This window comes from Halictus rubicundus, chromosome 1, assembly GCF_050948215.1.
Source record: "Halictus rubicundus isolate RS-2024b chromosome 1, iyHalRubi1_principal, whole genome shotgun sequence".
NCBI lineage: Eukaryota > Metazoa > Arthropoda > Insecta > Hymenoptera > Halictidae > Halictus > Halictus rubicundus.
In genome coordinates this window covers 23,253,481-23,273,340 of record NC_135149.1, presented here as the reverse complement: position 1 = coordinate 23,273,340, position 19,860 = coordinate 23,253,481, and the positions used below count along the sequence as shown (strand labels likewise).

The 19,860-nt window shown below is 40.0% G+C and overlaps 1 protein-coding gene across 6 annotated transcripts in view; it reads right to left on the bottom strand.

Moving 5' to 3' along the window:
- Nucleotides 1–7,258: 7,258 nt before the first annotated feature.
- The window catches only part of Rho-5 (rhomboid-5), a 365,864-nt gene continuing 353,262 nt past the window's right edge, over nt 7,259–19,860 (bottom strand). For 2 of the 6 annotated variants that reach the window (XM_076794749.1, XM_076794757.1), the window contains exons 9-16: nt 19,215–19,406; nt 14,241–14,424; nt 13,761–13,997; nt 13,619–13,645; nt 12,653–12,843; nt 11,618–11,914; nt 10,692–10,845; nt 7,259–7,813 (exon numbers count right to left, since the gene is read on the bottom strand). In XM_076794749.1, coding sequence (XP_076650864.1) covers nt 7,382–7,813; nt 10,692–10,845; nt 11,618–11,914; nt 12,653–12,843; nt 13,619–13,645; nt 13,761–13,997; nt 14,241–14,424; nt 19,215–19,406 — 1,714 coding nt within the window. In that variant the 3' untranslated portion in view covers nt 7,259–7,381. The remainder of the gene's footprint in view (nt 7,814–10,691; nt 10,846–11,617; nt 11,915–12,652; nt 12,844–13,618; nt 13,646–13,760; nt 13,998–14,240; nt 14,425–19,214; nt 19,407–19,860) is intronic. The other 4 variants (XM_076794785.1, XM_076794794.1, XM_076794766.1 and 1 more) reach the window with 3 other exon arrangements.

Here is a 19,860-nt window from a genome sequence, read left to right as displayed (position 1 = left end):
CCCAAACTCGAAAATTTTATAACTCTCAAGCCCTTAAATTTATATTTTAAAACTCTCAAGTTTCCAAATGAAAAATTGTACAATTACCAAATTTCCAAATTCTGATAATCATCGAGATCTGGAATGAAAAATTCTGTCAGTTGCACGAATTTACAAACTCTCCCTCACACGATCGATTGATGAAACAATGTTTGGACGTTCTTCGAAAGCCGATCTAGACGATCGCGACGATTATGGTCTCCAGGATCGTAAGACCGCGTCAAGGATTGCTCACGCCGCTTTTAAACAACGTTAGGATAAATTGTAGCTTTACTTAACGATCCTACCATCCGAGCTCGTCTACATGATAGCGAGATCGGGATATCAATTTTTACACGAGCTGCACTATTTAGGTCCTTGGTCCATTTTCGACGCATACGTTTATTTACAAGACATCGTTACGACTCGTTATTTTTTTATTTATTTTCTCTTTGGTGCGTGCTTTTACCATTTTATCATTATTTATTACTTATTACTCGCTCTCTCTCTTTCATCCTCTCTCTTTCTCTCCCTTTCGCTCTCTCTCTCTCATTACTTTTTTTTTGTTTGTTTGTTTGTTTGTTCGTCTGTATGCTCAGTTATCCCCTTCACACGATGGATCGAGAGCGAATCGTCGAGAGGACCTCCGTGTACAATATAAATCGTTTCGTCACGCGTCGACAATGCAGATTTCGGGGTTACCCGTGCGACACGTTTCTCAGCTAGTCGAGTTGCTCAAAAAACGAGTATGTCAAACAAACACAATCTCTACGTCGGATGGTGACTCTTTCGGATTAAACGTCGTTAAGCACTTTTGGGCGACGCCTCGGCTTGGGAGCGAGCGCTGGCTTTTCCTAAAATGGCCTCTGTCCACGCGATCTCACGATTAGGCGAATAGCACGCGATTTTAGCTGCTGAGGCTATTGCATCAGCGGTGTACGTTCGGAATTTTTGGATCGGTTTCTTCTAATCTGGTTGGGAATTTTTTGAATGTTAATCGAAAGCGAGAACACGGGATCAAGTTTAAAATAATGATCGATGAATGTAGTTTATGTAATTGTTTTGTGAGATTAATTAAATATTACTACACTTAGGCTGATTGTAATGATGAATTAAATGGTGATCATAAAAGAAATTATATAAAAATACACGACGGTTAAATCATGAAAATTGATATATAGCATAATATTATAAACGATGAAAAGTTGAAAACGTTTACGTTTCATGAAAATTAATGAACAATCACAATGTAATGCGAATGTCGTGTATTTACCAGTGTTTATTGAATTGTTGACTGGCAGATATCGATTAAAAATTGATTTTAAATTCATCGTTAGCTGTATCATTTCGTCACAATTTCGCATCCAATTTTAACGTTTCAGCTAAAAATAAAAATTCAATAAAGAAATTCTAAAATGTAACATAGCTTGCCATGATATTTAAATATGAGAAATATTAATGATTATTGTTAATGATCACACACTGGTTAATACATTGAAAACCAAAGAGGATGCAATAAAGAAACACGTCCCTGGGTTTATTTAAAAATCAGAAATATAAAAAAAATGCCAAAAAATTTCTAATAAATTCGACAAAATGTGTGAATAGCTCGGAACCACCGGTGGAAAGGTAAAAAATAAAAAAATGTTTTACTTTCAAGTAAATTTTTATCCACTGATTTTATCCGCTGGGCCAGTCCCTCCCTTAGCCAAGGCGACCATAAACGCAGTCAACATTCTCATCGTCCCCGCGGCGAAAGACGACATTCCACCTCGCCGTGATCGGTATGGAAATATCGAAGGTATTCTCGAATTTGTTTACTCGTTTCCCTCCGTTGACTTCCTCTCTTTCTCTCACTCACACACTTACTCACTCTCTCTCTCTCTCTCTCTCTCTCTCTCTCTCTCTCTTCTTCGTATGGCATGCTATTACCTGTATATGACACATTTACAATAATAACAATATGTTTTTTTTTGCTTGTCGACAATCGCCACGGTCCACCTTGCTCTCCTTAACTCGTACCTTTTTTTTATGTATACGTGTATATTTATATACTCATATTTATATATTTATATATTTATATATTTATATAATCCGAAAAGTTGTTGTTTCTCCAATGTGTTCGGTGGTGTATGTTTGGCAGTTTTATGTTCGTTTAAGTGCGTGTCTGTTTGCATGTGTGTGTGTGTGTTTTGTGTGCCGTCGAAGGTCCTGGACCCCCTCTTCTTCTTAAACCAATCGCTTTTGTTTTCCTTCATTCGATCCTCGCGAACTCTTTTTCACGTTGATCCGAACTACCTCGCCTGTTCAAACACTCTTTTTATCACAAAATTTCGAACCAGTCGCTAAATCATTCGTGTCTCACGCTTCACACACGTCCAGAAATCACTATATAATACAGTAAAGTCTTGATGTAAGCCCAATCGAGCCCCGAGCTTCTTGGCTCGTCGCGGGGTACACCCCCAGTGGAGAGGATAGCCAAACTGACTAAGATCGTGTAGCTCCGTTCGGCTTGGAACAAGACTTTGCTATACTAAGCGAAAGGCGGCGTTTCCTCGTTGTAGGCGCGCTCAACCACCATTTTCTACTTTCCACGACGTTTTTAATCTTCCCTCAGACCGTTGGCAATGTTTATATATTTTCATTCAATCCTTATGCATTTATGATTTACACAAATCTTCGAAATTCAGTAGATTAACCTGTTATTCAGGAATGTGGAATTAATTAATTGATTCTTTTTTGTTAATCCAACAAATAATTCTTTTTAATGATGTACACTCGAAGCAATAATTGTTGTAAATATTTTTAGCACGTCGAATTTTTTCGCATTTATATGGATCACAAAAATAGCTTAAATTCGAAATAATTTATTTCCATTTATTTGATGTAACAATTAACCGGGGAAATGAGGTTCTATTTAATTAATGTGATTATGGAGGCGCCTATAACAAGGTAACACTGCAATAATACTGCCTATCGAAACCAGGAAGCGATAATGGAATGTTAATTGTCAACGGAGCCACCGAAACATTTACTCTGGAATGATTTTTTACGCAATAAGTCAACGAAGAAATAATCATTCATTTGTACTTCTTGAAAAATCTATCACATTATTAATAAAAAAGACATTCCTTCACTTTCGGTAGTTCTAATATTATAAACCAGCCGAAACAATGACAAATAGTGACGAATTTTGCTCAACTTTCCGACAATATCTTGATTCTTGGATATTGAAGGCAGTTTGTTAAACATTGTACGTTCTTTGGTACCTAACTTTAAAATATTTTTATAAAACTATCTCAGCAAATTCCTCGAGAAAATAAGTTATAAATGTTAGTCGAAAGTTAGTTAATTTGAACGTTCAATACTGATTGAGAGAATATAATGCTCATGATTTTTTAAACTCGATAAAATATTATAAGGCTAGGAATGGAAATTTAATCAAGCTCAGTGTCACGTTCATTTTCTTCCAAGAAATCAAGATGAATCGGTAGAACAAAAAGTATGGTTTCCCTTGTCACATGATCTGCCTTCTAATTATCGCTTAATCGTTTTATACTGTCGGTTCTCCACAAAGCAACATGTGGACCCATGTTTATTATTAGATTGCGGATTTTAATGCAAAATGAAAATTGTCTGAACTATGTATTTTCAAGCTACAGGAGCTATATAGATTTCTTTTTTTTTTTAATAATTGCAATAAGATGAAAATAATGGAACATTTAAAATCTTTGAATTTTCTTACTGTTTTGCATTTCATCTACTTAACATTTATTTTAAATGCACAAAATCCGCAGTCTAGTGATCGTTAATACATGGTGGAATATATTGTGCGCATCGTCGTCAGACTAATGACAAAAAGCATCAATTTCGTTTGTCGACAGAAATTGTTTAAACGAATTTAAAGACTTCACGAATTGGTTTCCTTTCGTCAACGAGCATGGTTTTCGATTATCGTAATTGTTGTGCTCGCCAAGTGATTAATTTACGTAGAGAAAGTCAATGACCAATAAAAATAGGAAAAATCATCGATCTTTCATAGTACATGTATACGAGTATATTAAAATTAAATGTTCTCCTCGATTATTTATATATCTTACGCACACCTAAGTAAAAATGTATACGTTTATTGCACCAATTTTGCTTCTCGCCCTCTCACGATGCGTTAAAGGAGAAATTAACGGTATATGTATATAAATACTTTTCCAATAAATTTTGTAACTTTAGATATTAGCCGTCGAATACAAAGAGGAATTGTATAAAAATTGCTTTTCCGATTAGATACTTGATAATTGTTAATCATCGTTATATAGACCCACTATAATGCTCCGTTAATGCGCATTTAGATTATAGATTAACTTCGCGTTGCTCCAATTAATAATGATCACCGGGTACAATCACAAAGAGTTATAAATTCTTATTAAAAATCGACGTATCGTGGATCGTCGTTCGTTTTCGTGGCATGCTCAACACGTACGAGGATAGAAAACCATGCCTTCACATTTATGGACTACATAGTGTAATCGATGCAACGAATTTCAGATTGTTTAAAGCTGCTGCATTACAACGCAGCATTAGTCTACAATACTTTGAGTTGGCTGATAAATAAATCTCTTAAGGCCTCGCGATGTTATAAAATAGTAATTGCAAGGTGTAACACAAATTTCTTTTTGGTAAAATCATTGAGATGTAGTTTTAGTTCTTCAGGCATCGCGAAACCTTAAAATCAGCGAAGCTTCGTTTTGTATTATGGATTTTTTGATACCGAGGCTATTGTAAAAATTAAGTAGTTTGCAAATACTGAAAGACTCGTAGCACACACGAACGTAAACAGAAAGCACGTTCCCTCAACGTACAATGCTCTTAATGAACCAAATTGTTGCTAAGCTTGATAATCAATTTAAAATTAGAGCTTTTAGTTAGTTACAAAGAAATTTTATCTAACACATTGGCGCTTGAAACAGTAGCCATAAAAGTACCGCAAGAGGCAATTTTTTCAAATAAAAATAGAAACTGAAAAATTAAAATTTTCGTATAGTACATATTCTTTGAAATTTCTTACTGAACAAAGAATTGCGTTACCATTGCGTTACCCCTTGTTCAAAGTACTTCTAAAAATTAATTAGAACGTCATGTAATTACCAAATCCGCCAACAGTTCATCAAGAGACACGATCAGAGCATGTTATGTCGCAACGAGATAAAAAAGACTTGCTCCACGTGTTGAAAATTCAACTCTCGAGAGCAATCATTTCAAATTGATGCCATACTCTCAAGAATAATTCTCGCGAGTCAACACACAGCATTAAAAACAGATAAAACTATTTGCAATCCTCTCTTGACGCAGCATACAAAAATTATAAACTAAAGAATCCCTTACCATTTAATATTAAACCCATGTCATTTCATTTTCGATTGATCAAAAACAGAATTTAAATCTTCGAAGGATAGGAGTTTTGTTGAAATACATATTTTTTATATACTTGACTTAATCCTCATCCATCCCTTATTTTCACAGCTTTGTTCTTTACTGTTGACTTAAAGGACAACAATTTAATAAATAACAAAAGTAAACTGGTTAGTAAAATACAGAAAGTGAATACTGTATTAGCTACGATCTTCAAGAACAATATACTTCATAGTCTCAATGCCAGTGAGTATGCCACAAATGTAAAACAATTTATAATTATCAAGCCCTGACACAAGTAGACAGCGGATTTTTGTGCAAAACAAAAACTGGAGTGAAATAGAAATGTATTTTCTTTCTTAACATGTTCAATAGCTTGATAATAATATAATAATATTTTAATATTCTTCGAATGTTTTTACCATTTTAAATTACGCCTACTCATTTTTGCCATAAATGCATAAAATCCGCTGTCTGGACATACGGATTGAATAGGCACGAGTGATGGATGAGGGTTAACATCATTCATACACTCGGGCAGTGTCCTCGAAGCAAATCGTAAAACCAAGAAGAACGAAATATATCGCAAACCTAAAATCCGTTGATCCTCGTGCAACATGAAACACGCTCCCCACGAAACTCGCCACGACACGCCAAAACAACGGAAACACGACTCCTCCAGCAAAAAGCATCCCCTCGCATACTCGTCATAATAAAATACACGTTCACGAACGCCGTTCCGTTTGTCTCTCACCCTCGTCGCCAATCATTTGCCACAAGTGAACCACGATTCGAACCACACCTCGGTCCATCCCCCCCTCCCTCATGAACACCGATCTCCTCCTCTTCGCGTCTACAATTATGTACAGGGTGGAAATTGATTAATTGTCCTGATATCGCTCCCGTCGATCTTTCTCACTTTCTCTTTCTCTCCCTCTCTCTCACACTCTCGCGCGTCGTTTATAAAAAATTGATTCGTTTCACTGGATACTTATCGTTAACACTTTCCGTCGTCGTCGTCCTCCTCCGTTATGAACTGTTCGCCCGGACCCCCTCGATCTCCCCTCCGCCCTACCTCATTCGTTTTTTCTCCCTCGACCTTAAAATTAAGCTCATGCGATTCCGCGGTGACCGGTGGGGATTTACGGGATCCTCCCTGGATGTTGACAGCCGTTCAGCGCGTGGCTTATGAAAAATATTCTCGAAGACAACCGCGCGGCCCATCACAGATAGTTCCGGCGTCGGAGGTTTGCGGGGTGCTCGACACACACACACTGTGCGCACACGTTTCTCTCACCTGTTGTCCTCGCGCTTCCAACATTCCCTCGCCCCGTTCAACTTAAAAGGTAATCAGGGTCGTCCCTATGTATATCGTATGTAACAAGAGTCGTCGGCTTTCGCTATGTACACATCAAGAGACCCCCGTAGCCTCGTCCGTTCGATCCAACGGCGAGGGGTGGGCGGTGGGGTGGTTGGTTGGGGGTAGGGGGTCTCTCTTCTCCGTGGATCCCCGAGCAAAACGTTCGGGGACTCGATCTCGCTCTTCTTGGATCCTGTACAGGATCTGTCGCTTATTTAAAGGCGCGTGTTGCTAATATGTACACTCCGCCCGGGGGCCACGGCTGAAGAAGAAGAAGAAGAGGATCGCGGGGAGTCTCTAGGCCCCCGGACGGACGGTTTTATTAAGATTAAGGCAGTGTCGTTCGTCCGTGGCGACGAACACGTGTATCTCTTTCAAGGTTCGTTGCCGATTGGCCAAAGTGGAGTCCCTCGGTTTAATTCACCAGGCGGCGGCCGGAAGAGTGATCCTCGACAGATCACGGCTGCGAGACAGCTTCCCAGGATCCCACAGGAACGCCAGGACCACCAGCTGCCACCGGGAACAGTCCGTATTACCGAGGGACGATGACGATGATGATGATGTTTCGAATACGACTTCGAAGCACGGCCCCGTGTGTCATACGGGCTCCTCCCGCTTGAAGTTGATGTTCTGGGAGGCGCAGAAGTCCCGTGTGAACGGGATGCAGTTGAACAGCTTGCACACCTCGCACTCGTACACCGGCACGTTGTAGAACAGTGCCAGCAGTAGCGTGAACAACACCACGATCAGGATCATGCAGATCCAGATCAGCCAGATCTTACGGCGACGGTCGTAGTGGCCGAACGAGATGAAAGGCATCAATGCGTACGCTGCCAGGAACCCGAAGATGAAGCCGAACAGGTGCGCGTAGTTGTCCACCCACGGCAGTATGCCCAGCACCAGCAGAGACAGCAGGATGAAGATCAGCTTGGAGAGCGCTCGCCGAGGGTGCTTCAGCATCGGCCAGCAGTGCAGCACTTCGACGATTAGGGTCGCCAGAAGGGCGAAGTGCGCGCCAGCCGGACCCACCTGGAATTTGGCAAAGCGTTTCCGTGAATTAGTATAGGGCCTCTCGAAATTCGGGTCGGGAAACGATTTGTTCCCATGAAGTTGGGAAAACCGGAAACTGGGTTCACGTGGCGGCTGTCGCGAATAAACGGGTAAACAAAAATCGCTTTCCTTTTTATGGCTATTTTTATGAACTTTGACTATACTTTCTTGAAATATTATGCTGAGATTTATTGCAATTGTTATTAAGGTATGACCTAACTGCGGATTTATCACTGTCGCGCGCCTTTATGACGTAAGCGACGTACACCTCTGTTGGTCGGGTTGCCGCATTTTAGGCGGATTTATAATCGATAATAATTAATAAATGAAGCCGAAATCGCAATTTTTTTATTTTTCATTTTCATCTTGTAATGTCTTGGAGAACCACCCCTCGAATTTTCTCCTACCCGCAGTCGAACACCCTGTAGAAGTGAGTGGATCAAATGCAATATAGTGGAAGCATTTGTTCTGACATTAGAGTTACAACAAGAATTGAATTTTCGCGAATTATCTCCATTGCTGTAAAGAAACATTACGCGTATTATGGAAATTTCGCGTACAGCCGTATCGTTGGCTCGTAGTGTAGCATAACACAATCTCGCGTAACACGACAATTACGAGGAAGTACGTCGTTATAGGAGTGTTGCGCGTACGGTAATATGGCTGTCATGATTGAGACGAAGTAACTCTGCGTCCCGGGGAGACCGATTACCATAACAGAAGCCGACAAAATCATTGAACGTGTTCGGAATTTAGTAGTTCAGGGTAGTTCGCCAGGTATTCCTTCGATTTACTTGACTGCCAATCAAATGAAAAGCACAAGAGCACCAGAACCATCAGAGAAGTCACACACATCAAATTCATTATTTTACTGTCATTAAATCTACAAAGGGGTCTTTGTACAAAATTATCGAATAATTTGATATGACTCGTGCTCGTATCGCAATGAACACCAAATAATTCTGATTTTTATGAAACGTTTTCTAAATCTTACTTTTAGTCTTCGGTAATTCCAGTCTGAAAATAAACTGCGAGATTGTGGACGTCTAATGTCGACGACAGTGCTGACGAACGTGTCAAGAAGATTCTTCAGGGAGGAAACAAATGTCTATGCAGTTCCTGTTGCTTGCAACTGATGCACAAGATTTTTATCTTCCACAAGGATCCATCTAATAATAACAGGACACACGGTGAACCACCCTCAATCTACAGGGTGAGTCAATGAGAACTAAAACAACCTTCTGATAGCATAAAGAAACGTTTTAAAAGAGAAACGTTGTATTTCGGAGGACGCAGTTGGACACTTTTAGATCTGACATTTTCTGAGGTAGCAAGATCATCGCAATCGACAGGTAATTTTACATCCTAGTTCCCAACCCACTCTGTACGTCTACGGTAATACAAACGACCTCGCGATACCACGGAACGTGACCAGGCTCAAAATTCGCCGCGAGCGTAATCAGGCAGCGCGAACCATGTAATTAATGTTCGGGGTGTAGAGTTCAGAGTGATCATTCCTCGGGACAGGAGGATCCTTCGACCGGTGTAATTAAGACGAATTCAACTATATTAGCTCGCCGACAATGGCACTTTCCTCTGCGTTGTTCGCCTAGGGCTGCGCGCAATTCCTCCAATGCCGGCAGCGCGGCGGGTGCACTCGGCAATAGGGACGACGGAATGGAATTGACGTACAACTCCGAGTTCGCCGGGGTGTTAACGGGTAAACTATTGGGCGATAAGACGTTGGGTGCAGCGGGAACGGCGCCGTAAAACGAACGATTGTAATACCGTTACCATTTCTCGTGGATATGAGTCACAGGGCGCGGCAACGTGGTCCCTAAGCAATTACGCCGCGCGCCGCCGTCGCCCGGGTCAAAGAGTCGATTAAATCGACGATACACAATGAAATGCTCCATTAAACGCGCCCTGAGATTATTCAATTAAAACTTAGCGGCGGCGGGTACGCCGCGCCGCGCCGCGCCGCTTCGCAACGGCTAATAAAACCGTGCCAATCGGGGCCCGGCAATTACAGACAGATCAGCGAATTAGAGTTTCGGACGAACGACCTTGGCTCCTGTGTACACGCGAGAAAATGGTACTTTCTGATCGGTGGAGGATACGCGGTAATTAAATCGTTCGGTGAAAATTAGTTAAAATTAAACCATACATTTTGTAGCCATCATTCATGTTAACGAAAAATTGGACAACGGAGAATATGTTGTTACTCGGTGGAGAGTGTAGGATAATAAAATCATTAGGCTAAAACATGCACTGTTCTAGTTGATAAATATTTGTGGATAGTGGTAAGCTTCGAATAAAACTTAAAAAATGAAAATTGGACTTATGGAATATTGTATGTTGAATTTCAATGTTTAACCCTTTATTTACTGACGGGACTTATAAGTTATGAACTTTATGAGGCCATATTATAAAATCATATACTATATCATGATCGGCTATATTGACTAATGGCTACATCATTATACTATTTCCATGTAAATAATGACCTTGGCGATGACCTAATAATGAAAATTGTGCTATAGGGTGTTTACTCGTACCGAAATTAAGTATTTAAAAAAGTTAACATAAATTTTAAAAACTTCTGAGAAATTTCGTAAATGAAGGGTTAAGTGACGAAGGAGAGTTTCTTTTGTGCTTGTACTTTAGTGTCTCTTTGATACGGTTTTGAAGAATGTGAACTGTTTTTATACAGATGCTACAAATTTTCATTCTCGTATATGTTACATGGTCTTGAAATAGTGCCGGTGCATGACGTCTCTGTTGCAGGCGACCTGAATCATTTTCGGAGCCACGGACTGACACGGCTGGAGTACGAAAATTGAAATTTATAACTCACCTCCGCCCTGTAAGGTACGAATATCGCACTGGCCAGGTTGCCAGCCAGAGCCCCGATGAAATAGATCAAAGCGATGCGAAGCGACCCCGTAAGCTTCTCCAAGTCTCGCATGAGGAAGTACTGAACCAATAGCGTGATGGATAGATGGAGAATTCTGTGAACAGAGTCGGTCGTAACGTGTCAATAAAGTGTCTTACATGACAGGGACACCCAAAACATCTCTAAATTACAGTGACACTTGCAGCAAACAGTCGTCGTTATATACAGGACTATGAAAGAAGCTAATCTTGATATCTTACTTGCCAGTTATAGGAGTCTTGTAAAAATCAAAGAGATTTAGCCCTTAAGTGCTACAGTGATTAATAATTTTACAAAGTATCATACTAGGATCTTTCTAAAATTCTGTATAAACTCAGATACCTTTACTAAATAATCTTAAAAAATCCAAATATTTTAAAGAAGTTATAGAAACATCATATTTGCAATTATCGTACAACACAAAGAGACCCCAGTATACCATTTAAGGGTTAATTATAACTAAACTGCGGATTTTTATGCAAAACAAAAATTGTTTATATTAATCGCAAGGCACAGGAGCTACACAGATATTCATTTAATTTTCCTATATAATTTTAATGAGCTGAAAGTAACACAGTAAAATTTGTACATACTTTAACTGTTGTCACAGTCTTGTGTTTCATCTAGTTATTTTTGTCACAAATCCATAAAATCCGCAGTATACTTGTTAAGAGATTTTTATTAATTTTTTGAATATCAGTTTCACTCATTAACCAACAGGATATCACGACTAACAGTCTAACAATTTGATTCGACGTAAATAATAGTAAGTTTGATGTAGAATATTGAAGAACAAAATGTCGCCTGTCAATTGTAGCTGATTAATTAATCTTGTGCACGGAACTTACCCGGCATGTAAGAAAATGGTGGTGAAGAGCCTGTAGAACTGATCCGGCCACTCAGGATGGAGAAAGGGGATCATGCCGCAAACGTCGTGCAAACACTCGACCTGGGAACAGAGGGACGCCTCCTCGTGGAAGTAACCGTGCACGAAGTCGCAGTATTCTTTCGTGGTGATTCGACACATCCCGTGGATACCGATGCAGCATGGATGCCCGATCACCTCGCAGACCATGTGTTCCGCCATTTTGTGCTTGTACTTGCCCACAGGAAAGCTTCCGGTGCCCCGTTGGCTGCCGTTTCTACTGTTGGACAGCGCAAACGATTATCCTCGATTTTAACTGTTCACCATCACCATCACCTCAAACATCATCTGATTGTAATAATAATGCAATAGTAGTCCTTGTGAATATGTAAAATCTTCAAACAATACAACAACCGTCGTCCACAAGTCATTGAACACTTGAATCTTTGCCACAAATTGCTAATGTTCAAACTGTTACAACTTCGTGAAAAAAAATCGTACAACAATGAACCCAGGCTCATCTTAAAGCGCGAAGTCTCTACTTTCGAAGTCTCTTCTTAGCTTATTCTCTATGATACGTGTGATTTAAGTCGCAAGGAAGAAAAGGAGCATAGGATTTTTCTTATCAGGTTCATATTTACCGCCTACTCTTTAAAAATCAATAGAACGGTTTGAAAAAATCGTGCAACGATTTTCGAGTCGTCATTTTGAAGGAGAAGCTTCGATCTTTAAATCTATGCCAAATTTAGACATGAAAAAAATTGTCTCGTCCTCATAGAAACGTTTAAATTTACACAATTTGAGCATGCATTTTAATTTAATGTATCGTCACTTGAAGAGTGTAAATGATTTATTGTGAAGGAGTATTGACGCTCAATGCACGTTCACCGGAGTGGTGTTTGGACAGTTTTCGACTGGCTGTTGCTTGTGCAGAAGGGTTGATACAAAAGGGAAACACAGGGGAAAATGATAGCGGCGTGAGACGAAGCAGGGAAGAATTGAGGGATAACGAATTTACCTAAACCGTTGGTTGAACGGATTAGTCTTTCGGCAGATGGGCCATTTAGTGATGTCGTCCGGCCATTCGTACGGCGCTATGCTTGCCGGCGCGTCGCAAAACTTTGGATCCAATCCGCAAACTGATCCGCTTATCCGTCCACCGGGTCCGCTGTCTCCGGGTCCCCACTTTTTCCAGGTCGATATCGTGTTCTGAAATTTCAAGCGTCATTCAGTGTCGCAGTCAGACGGAAAAAAGTTAATGGCAACGTAAACTACATCGCAGTCTCATTAAGGAAACATTAGTGACGGAATGAAAAATAATTGATTAAGGAAATACAATATCAGTATCGAAACTGATGGCGACAGTAAAAGAAATATCTTCATGCAATTCTTGTAGGTGTTGGAAAATAATAATTTTGAGAGTCAGTGTATCCAGTGCATGATAATATCGTTGCTGAAGGGTGGATCTCCATGCAATAACAGTGAAACAGTTCATTCGAAAAGAATAAACGCAAAAATAAGTTGAATACAATTTTTAGCACAGAAAGATTTCTGATAAATTAAATTCTTTTGAACGTTACTACTTCGTTGAAATATAAAAGGATAAAAACAGATCTCAGGTGCATACAAGCTTCGATGACTTTACTCTATCATTACAGTGTTTACTCTATATATGTCCCAAATGCCTAGCCGATAAAAGTCCCAGAACTATCCCCACTGCCGCGAGGTATACCCCGTGAGGAGCCATGAACCGAGGCCTCTAGAGCTTCGCTGTTCTTTTCTACGTTCGGCGTGGATCAAAGAATAATATGTCCTAGTCGATATATGTCGCTGGTTAGACCCGTGTTTTTGGAACTATATCGAGTAAACAGTGTGCAATTCTAAGCTGTGGAAGAAAGCTGAAAGAAATGTTTGGTTTTCCTGAAGAAATGTATGAAATGACATGCGTGAACACCGAACGTTGATAAATATCAGTGGAATTTACCGTAGCAGTAGATCTCAATCCCCGGACCAGTTGGTTCGCAAAAGAGAAGATCATATTATAAATATACGACCGACAGCGCGCGGAATGATACGGCGAACTATTTTATAATGCATCGCGCTGGGAAAACAGGATGAGAACTCACAGAGCAATCTGCTTTGCTGGACTGCACGCAGCCGGAGTCGTCGTTACGGATGCAGCAGGCGGTGTCGCGTTCTCTTTCCCGCCAGACGTCGATCTCCTTCAGGATTTTAATGTCACGACGCATGCACGGCGCGAACTTCGCGCCCAGATGAATCAGATCCGCCGCCCTCGGACCAAACCAGAAATTCGCTGGTTCCTGGTAGTCCACTTGCTGCAACGACAGACTTGTCACGAGGACCTGCAACCGTCAATCACAAGATTATTATCCGATCGTCGAAGCAGCGCTGCCTTCTTTGCTTCAGCCTCGCACGACAAGGGTCTCCTCTGTTTTAAACAAATTTATGCACGGTTGTATCGACTACGAATCAATTTTTGGTTGAACTGTAATTTTTTCGAACAATCTCGAATGAAGAAAATTCTAGTAAGTTATTAGTAAATTATAGGAATTTCTTTTTTATAGTAAATTTCTGTAATTACTCACCAGTCCCGATCTGTGACTGAGGTCCATGCCGACCGGCCCGAAACCATAACACGCTAACGATATTATCAAAATGAGCACTTGAACGGTGGTTATCCAATACGTGAAATACGGCCGATGATCCTCGAAGTCATCCAATTGCTTTCGCACGTCTGGCTTTTGAGACACGCTCTTCCGAAATGACCTTCTGCAACACAGAAAATAAAATTGGTATGTAAGTACAGTAAAGACTCGATCTAAAACGAACGGAGCAACAGGATCTTAGTCGGTTCGCCTAACCCCTCCACTGGGGGGCATATCCGGCGAGGAGCCGAGAAACATGCCGCGTAATCGGGTCGGGTATATCGGTGTGAACCACTACTAATCCAATTACAAAACTTCTGTATTTTTCATTAATTTTTTATCGGACTTTCACTAGCTTATTCGTGGCATTTTTCTGATTAAAATGACACTAAACACGATATAATTTGAGCTGTGTTTAGTGGTTACATTGACGGTATGTACAGTGAATTCTTGATATACAGGGTGGTTGGTACTGGTGGTACAAGCGAAAAGGGGGTGATTCTACGCGAAGAAAGTAGTCGAAAATATAGAATAAAAATTTGTCGTTTGAGGTTTTGTTTTCGAGAAAATCGAATTTAAAGATCCGTCGGGTTCGCGTACTTTAGTGTGCGCAGGAAGTAGAATTGGTAGGTCATGATCAGACGCAGCAGACAATTCCTATCGAATAGCATGCGTACTTGCTGCATTTTCAAACTCGATTTTCTCGAAAACGAAGCTTCGGATGAAAACATTTTATTCTATATTTTCGACTTCTTTTTTCGCTTCTTTTTTTTTAGAATCACCCCCTTTCCACTTGTACCACCAGTTACCAACCACCCCGTATATCAACAACACGAGTCTTGCCAGCGTCGTGTATCAACCAGGAGACATACACGAGCCGTGTTATGTTTACAGTCCGAGGCGTCCGAGGCCTTTCGAGCTTCTAGGCCTCTCACGGGGTATACCCCACGGTAGTGGGGATAATTCAAAATCACGTTTTCAAAATCGTTTTCTTTACAGTCATTTAATACTCCTTGTTTTACAAAACAATTGAACTATGCGATCAAAACTTTGTCGAGAAGGATGATTATTTCTCTCAGGGTATCTTTCTGCGTACAGTACTGAGTTACTTTTAGCCTCACCATAAACTAAAATCATTTGTGTCTTTTCTGCATCACTGTACACCATCGTTTCAGAGAAGTAACGTTATCTTTCACAATCGAATAAATCCCGATGAATTTCTTAAAGGTACTGATTAGAGTCATCGAAAGGAGAAAAATTTATGTCAGTGTTTACAAATTATTGTAAGCGTGTTTACAATCAAGGTAAAGGTTCAAGAACATTTCTTGAAATACTAGGGAGATCATGTCATCGTTATTGCACTATTTACATCAAGTGCCCCACTTTTATGAATTTTTCATACTCAAGGTCACCTGAAGGTCATAATATTACAGGTCGTTGGATTCGTCTAGATCTCAGCTATCATATAGCGATAATAAAAATATATCATTCCATTTAAAAAAACTTCGACGACCTTGAAATCTCAAAAAATATAACCTTAAACAAATTTTTTTACCCACCATAATATTTGCTCCTCTGAACCATCTAATGTTTTCCTCCGAAATTTTCTTCTATCATAAAAAAACAAGAGATATTTTAGATTCTCGAGTTAGGTGGAAATTCAATATAGTTTGTATCTTGTTCTTTTAGATTTTCTCCGCGTTACGAAACCTTTTAGCAAATATATTTCGTAACTTTTAAGTGTTGCTATCTCGAGAACATTTTCCAATGATATGTTTATCGGCTTCCACGATCGATGACTATGTTCCACTTGACATTTTTTAAATATCACTCAGCTCTTTTTCCATAAAGTTTTGCGTCATAATCTTCTCTCACTTCTGACATTTACCAGAAGTTCATAACGAATCGTGAGAGGGAATAGGATGGCCATTTCAAAAAGCCAGGTTAACGTTTAATAAAGTGCAGTCCGGTTTTCTGTACTTATCGAATTTCTTACTATTCGAAAAACGATGACTAATAATTAATGTACATAATCAAAACAGTCTCTCTTCGAACTAGTAGTGCCATAGCACTACCTATTATTATTTCAAAGCTTGAAGCTCAGAATATTCATTTTTCGATTTTAGAGTCGCATTAGAATTTCCAATTTTTAGAATCGTAACAATGTTCCTGTTTTAATCCCTAAAATGACTAAAAAATCTCTGCTGTTAATCGCTTTTTCCTACCCTTAAAATCTATCACAATTCTTCTTTGTTTTTTTAGAAAACTACGTACAACGCTCCGAACTGAAATGCAGTTTATTAACAAAAATAAAGGATCCTTGATCTGCAAGCCAACAATTTATTTATCGAACGTAGCCTGGAATTTCGGAAAATTCGATATTGGTTTTCATTGAAAAATCTTTTTCTGTGCACAATGAAGCTAGATCCCCCGTATCAGCGTTCGAAGTATGATTTCTGATAGAATCGAAACTAGTTTATTTATCGAACAATGACCAGATTTTTTAACCTCAATATATCGATCGTCGCGCGGGCGCAATGATTGCGCACTATTTCCTTCCGTAGTTCGGCGTCGAGAGTGCACCGTTCACAAGTCGGGGCACGTCCATTGTTCGTTCGCAGAATTTTTTTGTTTCGTCGTGTCGATTGCTCTCCGATTCAGTGTCACGGCTGTGACAAATTGTAAACGGGCCGGAGTTTTGACGAGTCACCGGTAAAAACATTCGTCGAATAGAATTATTCGTATGGAAATTCATTTATTGACCGTTCCGGAATCGATTCCTTCATCGATGCGGAACAACGATCGTAACAATGCAGAATGATTGCTCAGTATCTAATAAACGTATATACGTGTCCAAACAAACTGATATGATCCCCCACCCCTCCCCCCTCCCCGTTATTCATCGTTGTTTGCGCGCAGCTATTTACGGTTCTGTAATATTAATACTCAGGAGCCTGTGCGAAAATACACAGGTGGAAAAACTCGATAACAACACCGCGTGTGTTAGTCAATTTCTTCACCGTAATGTTTACCAAATCGGACAGTGACTTTTAACATCAAATTGAGCCGACATTGCTGCTGAATACAATAAAGAACCGACAACATTTGCACATGACATTATTTCACTATCGAGTAAATAGTACCAGCTATTTTACGTCTCATATTAGTTCAATAAAAAAATATTGAGAACCAAATGCAACAAATATTCTACAATAGCGTAACAAGTTTGATACCTGAATTTTTAGAAAACGTTTTTCACGAAAAGTCGAAAAATATGTATTCTAATGATTGAAAGTTTAATTATTTATTACGCCGGCAGCGTTGACGATTTTGCAGTGTAACTGGCGTTGGAAGAGGTCGGGATACTTGTAGCTTAAGGTGCATTTTGTTTCATTCCGATATCTTGAACCGTTCAGGAGATATGGTTGTTTGAAGCGAGACCTAATTGTAGCCGGTTCGCCATATCTGTCTCGTTCTAACAATAAGAGCCTTCCCCTCTCACTCGCACCTTGTTACTGACCTACCTCAAGCGTCGAAGGCCAGATTAAGACTTGCCCCCCACTCTACCCTTCCCCTTCTACGACGCTATTCCACCATTCTCCGGCGACGAGCATCCCCACGCTTCCGCCACGGTCCGAGCACGTGACACGTCTCATCTCTATCGGACATGTGTCACAATGTCACGTGACTAATTCGGTAAAAGGGGGAGGGCAACCGTATTCCCCTCAATTTCCCCGGTCTGGTCGAAGGCCAGACTCAACGTTTCCTTACCCCCACCACCGACCCTGCGTACGCAATTCCCGAGTCAGGTAGGTCAGGGCGCCTTCCGGTTATTTGGCCGCCGCGTACATTTTGCACCCCAACTTTCAATTGTTATATCTTAGGAACGAATCGAGCTGTCAACTTCGAACAAAGTTCACTATCAAGGACAAACCTTCCGCTATCCGCCAAGCTTATAAATTTCCCAGTATTTATGTTCCCTCCAGCGTGATTTCGCTTGAAAGATAAACTACGCTCGCCGAGAATTAACACAAGTTTACAGTCAAATCAGTATTACGTTTTGATAGACAGGGCTGTATACCATCTAGCCACATTGAGTATTTGAATATTTTCGTTATTTTTGGAGATGTGAGAAAACTTTATTAACCACTTGGAAATTTTAACGACCAAAAAGTTTAGTTTCTATCGCGATAGTTATTGGAGAATACATAGACATGGCAAAAATATAAATTTTCTTTTTCTTCTAAGAAATTATGAACAGGGATGAAGTTAGAGGGCTGCAGTTAAATCTATAGCTGCATTTATATTAGGACCTTGAATAAGTTCTCGCTGTTTCTTCAAAAATGACAGTAGCAGTACCCCGTTCGTGGAATTTCGAATGGTAACACACATGCAAGGCAGTAGTGTATCTAACCTTAAATTTCAGTGTATGGTAGTTCACTTTAGTGTAAACAAAGTAATTTTTTCTTAGTTCTGAAAATGTCTACTTTTGTGCCAAATAAAGTGTATTTGCGGGGAATTTTATTGCACTACTTTATTCAAAAGAAATCTGCAGCTGAAGCACATAGAATTCTTGTTGAGACTTATGGTGACAATGCTTTGTCGGATACGACATGCAGAGACTGGTTTCGACGCTTCAAAAATAATGATTTTGAACTTGAGGATAAAGAACGTTTTGGCGCACCGAAAAAATTTGAAGACGAAAAGTTGGAGGAATTACTCGATCAAGACCGATGTCAGACGCTAGCAGAACTTGGAAAAACATTACAAGTAGATGAGTCAACTGTTTCATAACGTTTAAAAGTTTTAGGAATGATCCAGAAGCAAGGACATTGGGTAAAAGCTTTTATTTTGTAAAAGAAACAGCGAGAACTTATTCAAGGTCCTAATAATATAATGTGGAATTGGACTCACCCGAAGAATCTGCCGACAATTCCCATGCCGTACTGTCGCCTATTACTGTTGTCGAATATCCGGTCTATGGTGTTCGGTGGGATCCTCGTGGGTCCAGACGCGTCCCCCCTAAGTGTCACCCCTTCGTCCTGCTGTCCTCTCGTGCCCTCGCCCAAGGAAGCGTCGTACCTCGACCTGCTCCAACTCGTTGTTCTGTAATCTCCTTCTCGCTATAGATCATGTCACTCCGCACTCGACGTCAAACTTTATTTTCCGCTCTGACGTCGAGTCCTGACATACACGAATTTCAGAATGTCTAATCGAATAATCCCGAAGAGGCTAATCAGATTCCTGTCACAAATTTAGCGTCTCAGACGCTTGAATTTTTCAGTGGAATCGCTGTCTCCTCTTTATTAACTTTGAAATCTCAACCCGCCATAACCGGCGCGCCGGCAGAGTTATTATGAAATTATATCAAGCAATTTTTGGACAACTATAAAACACTGTTCTAATTCACTTCTTCTAGGAAAAGCTTTGTTGCTCTTCCTAAATATATTTACGATGCACGTATAGTTTCAAAAAATACTTTTGAAAGAAACTATTGGAGCTTCGTTAATATTGTTTAAATAAAAATTGGTGACATGATTCGTGCAGGGTCTTTTTTCTT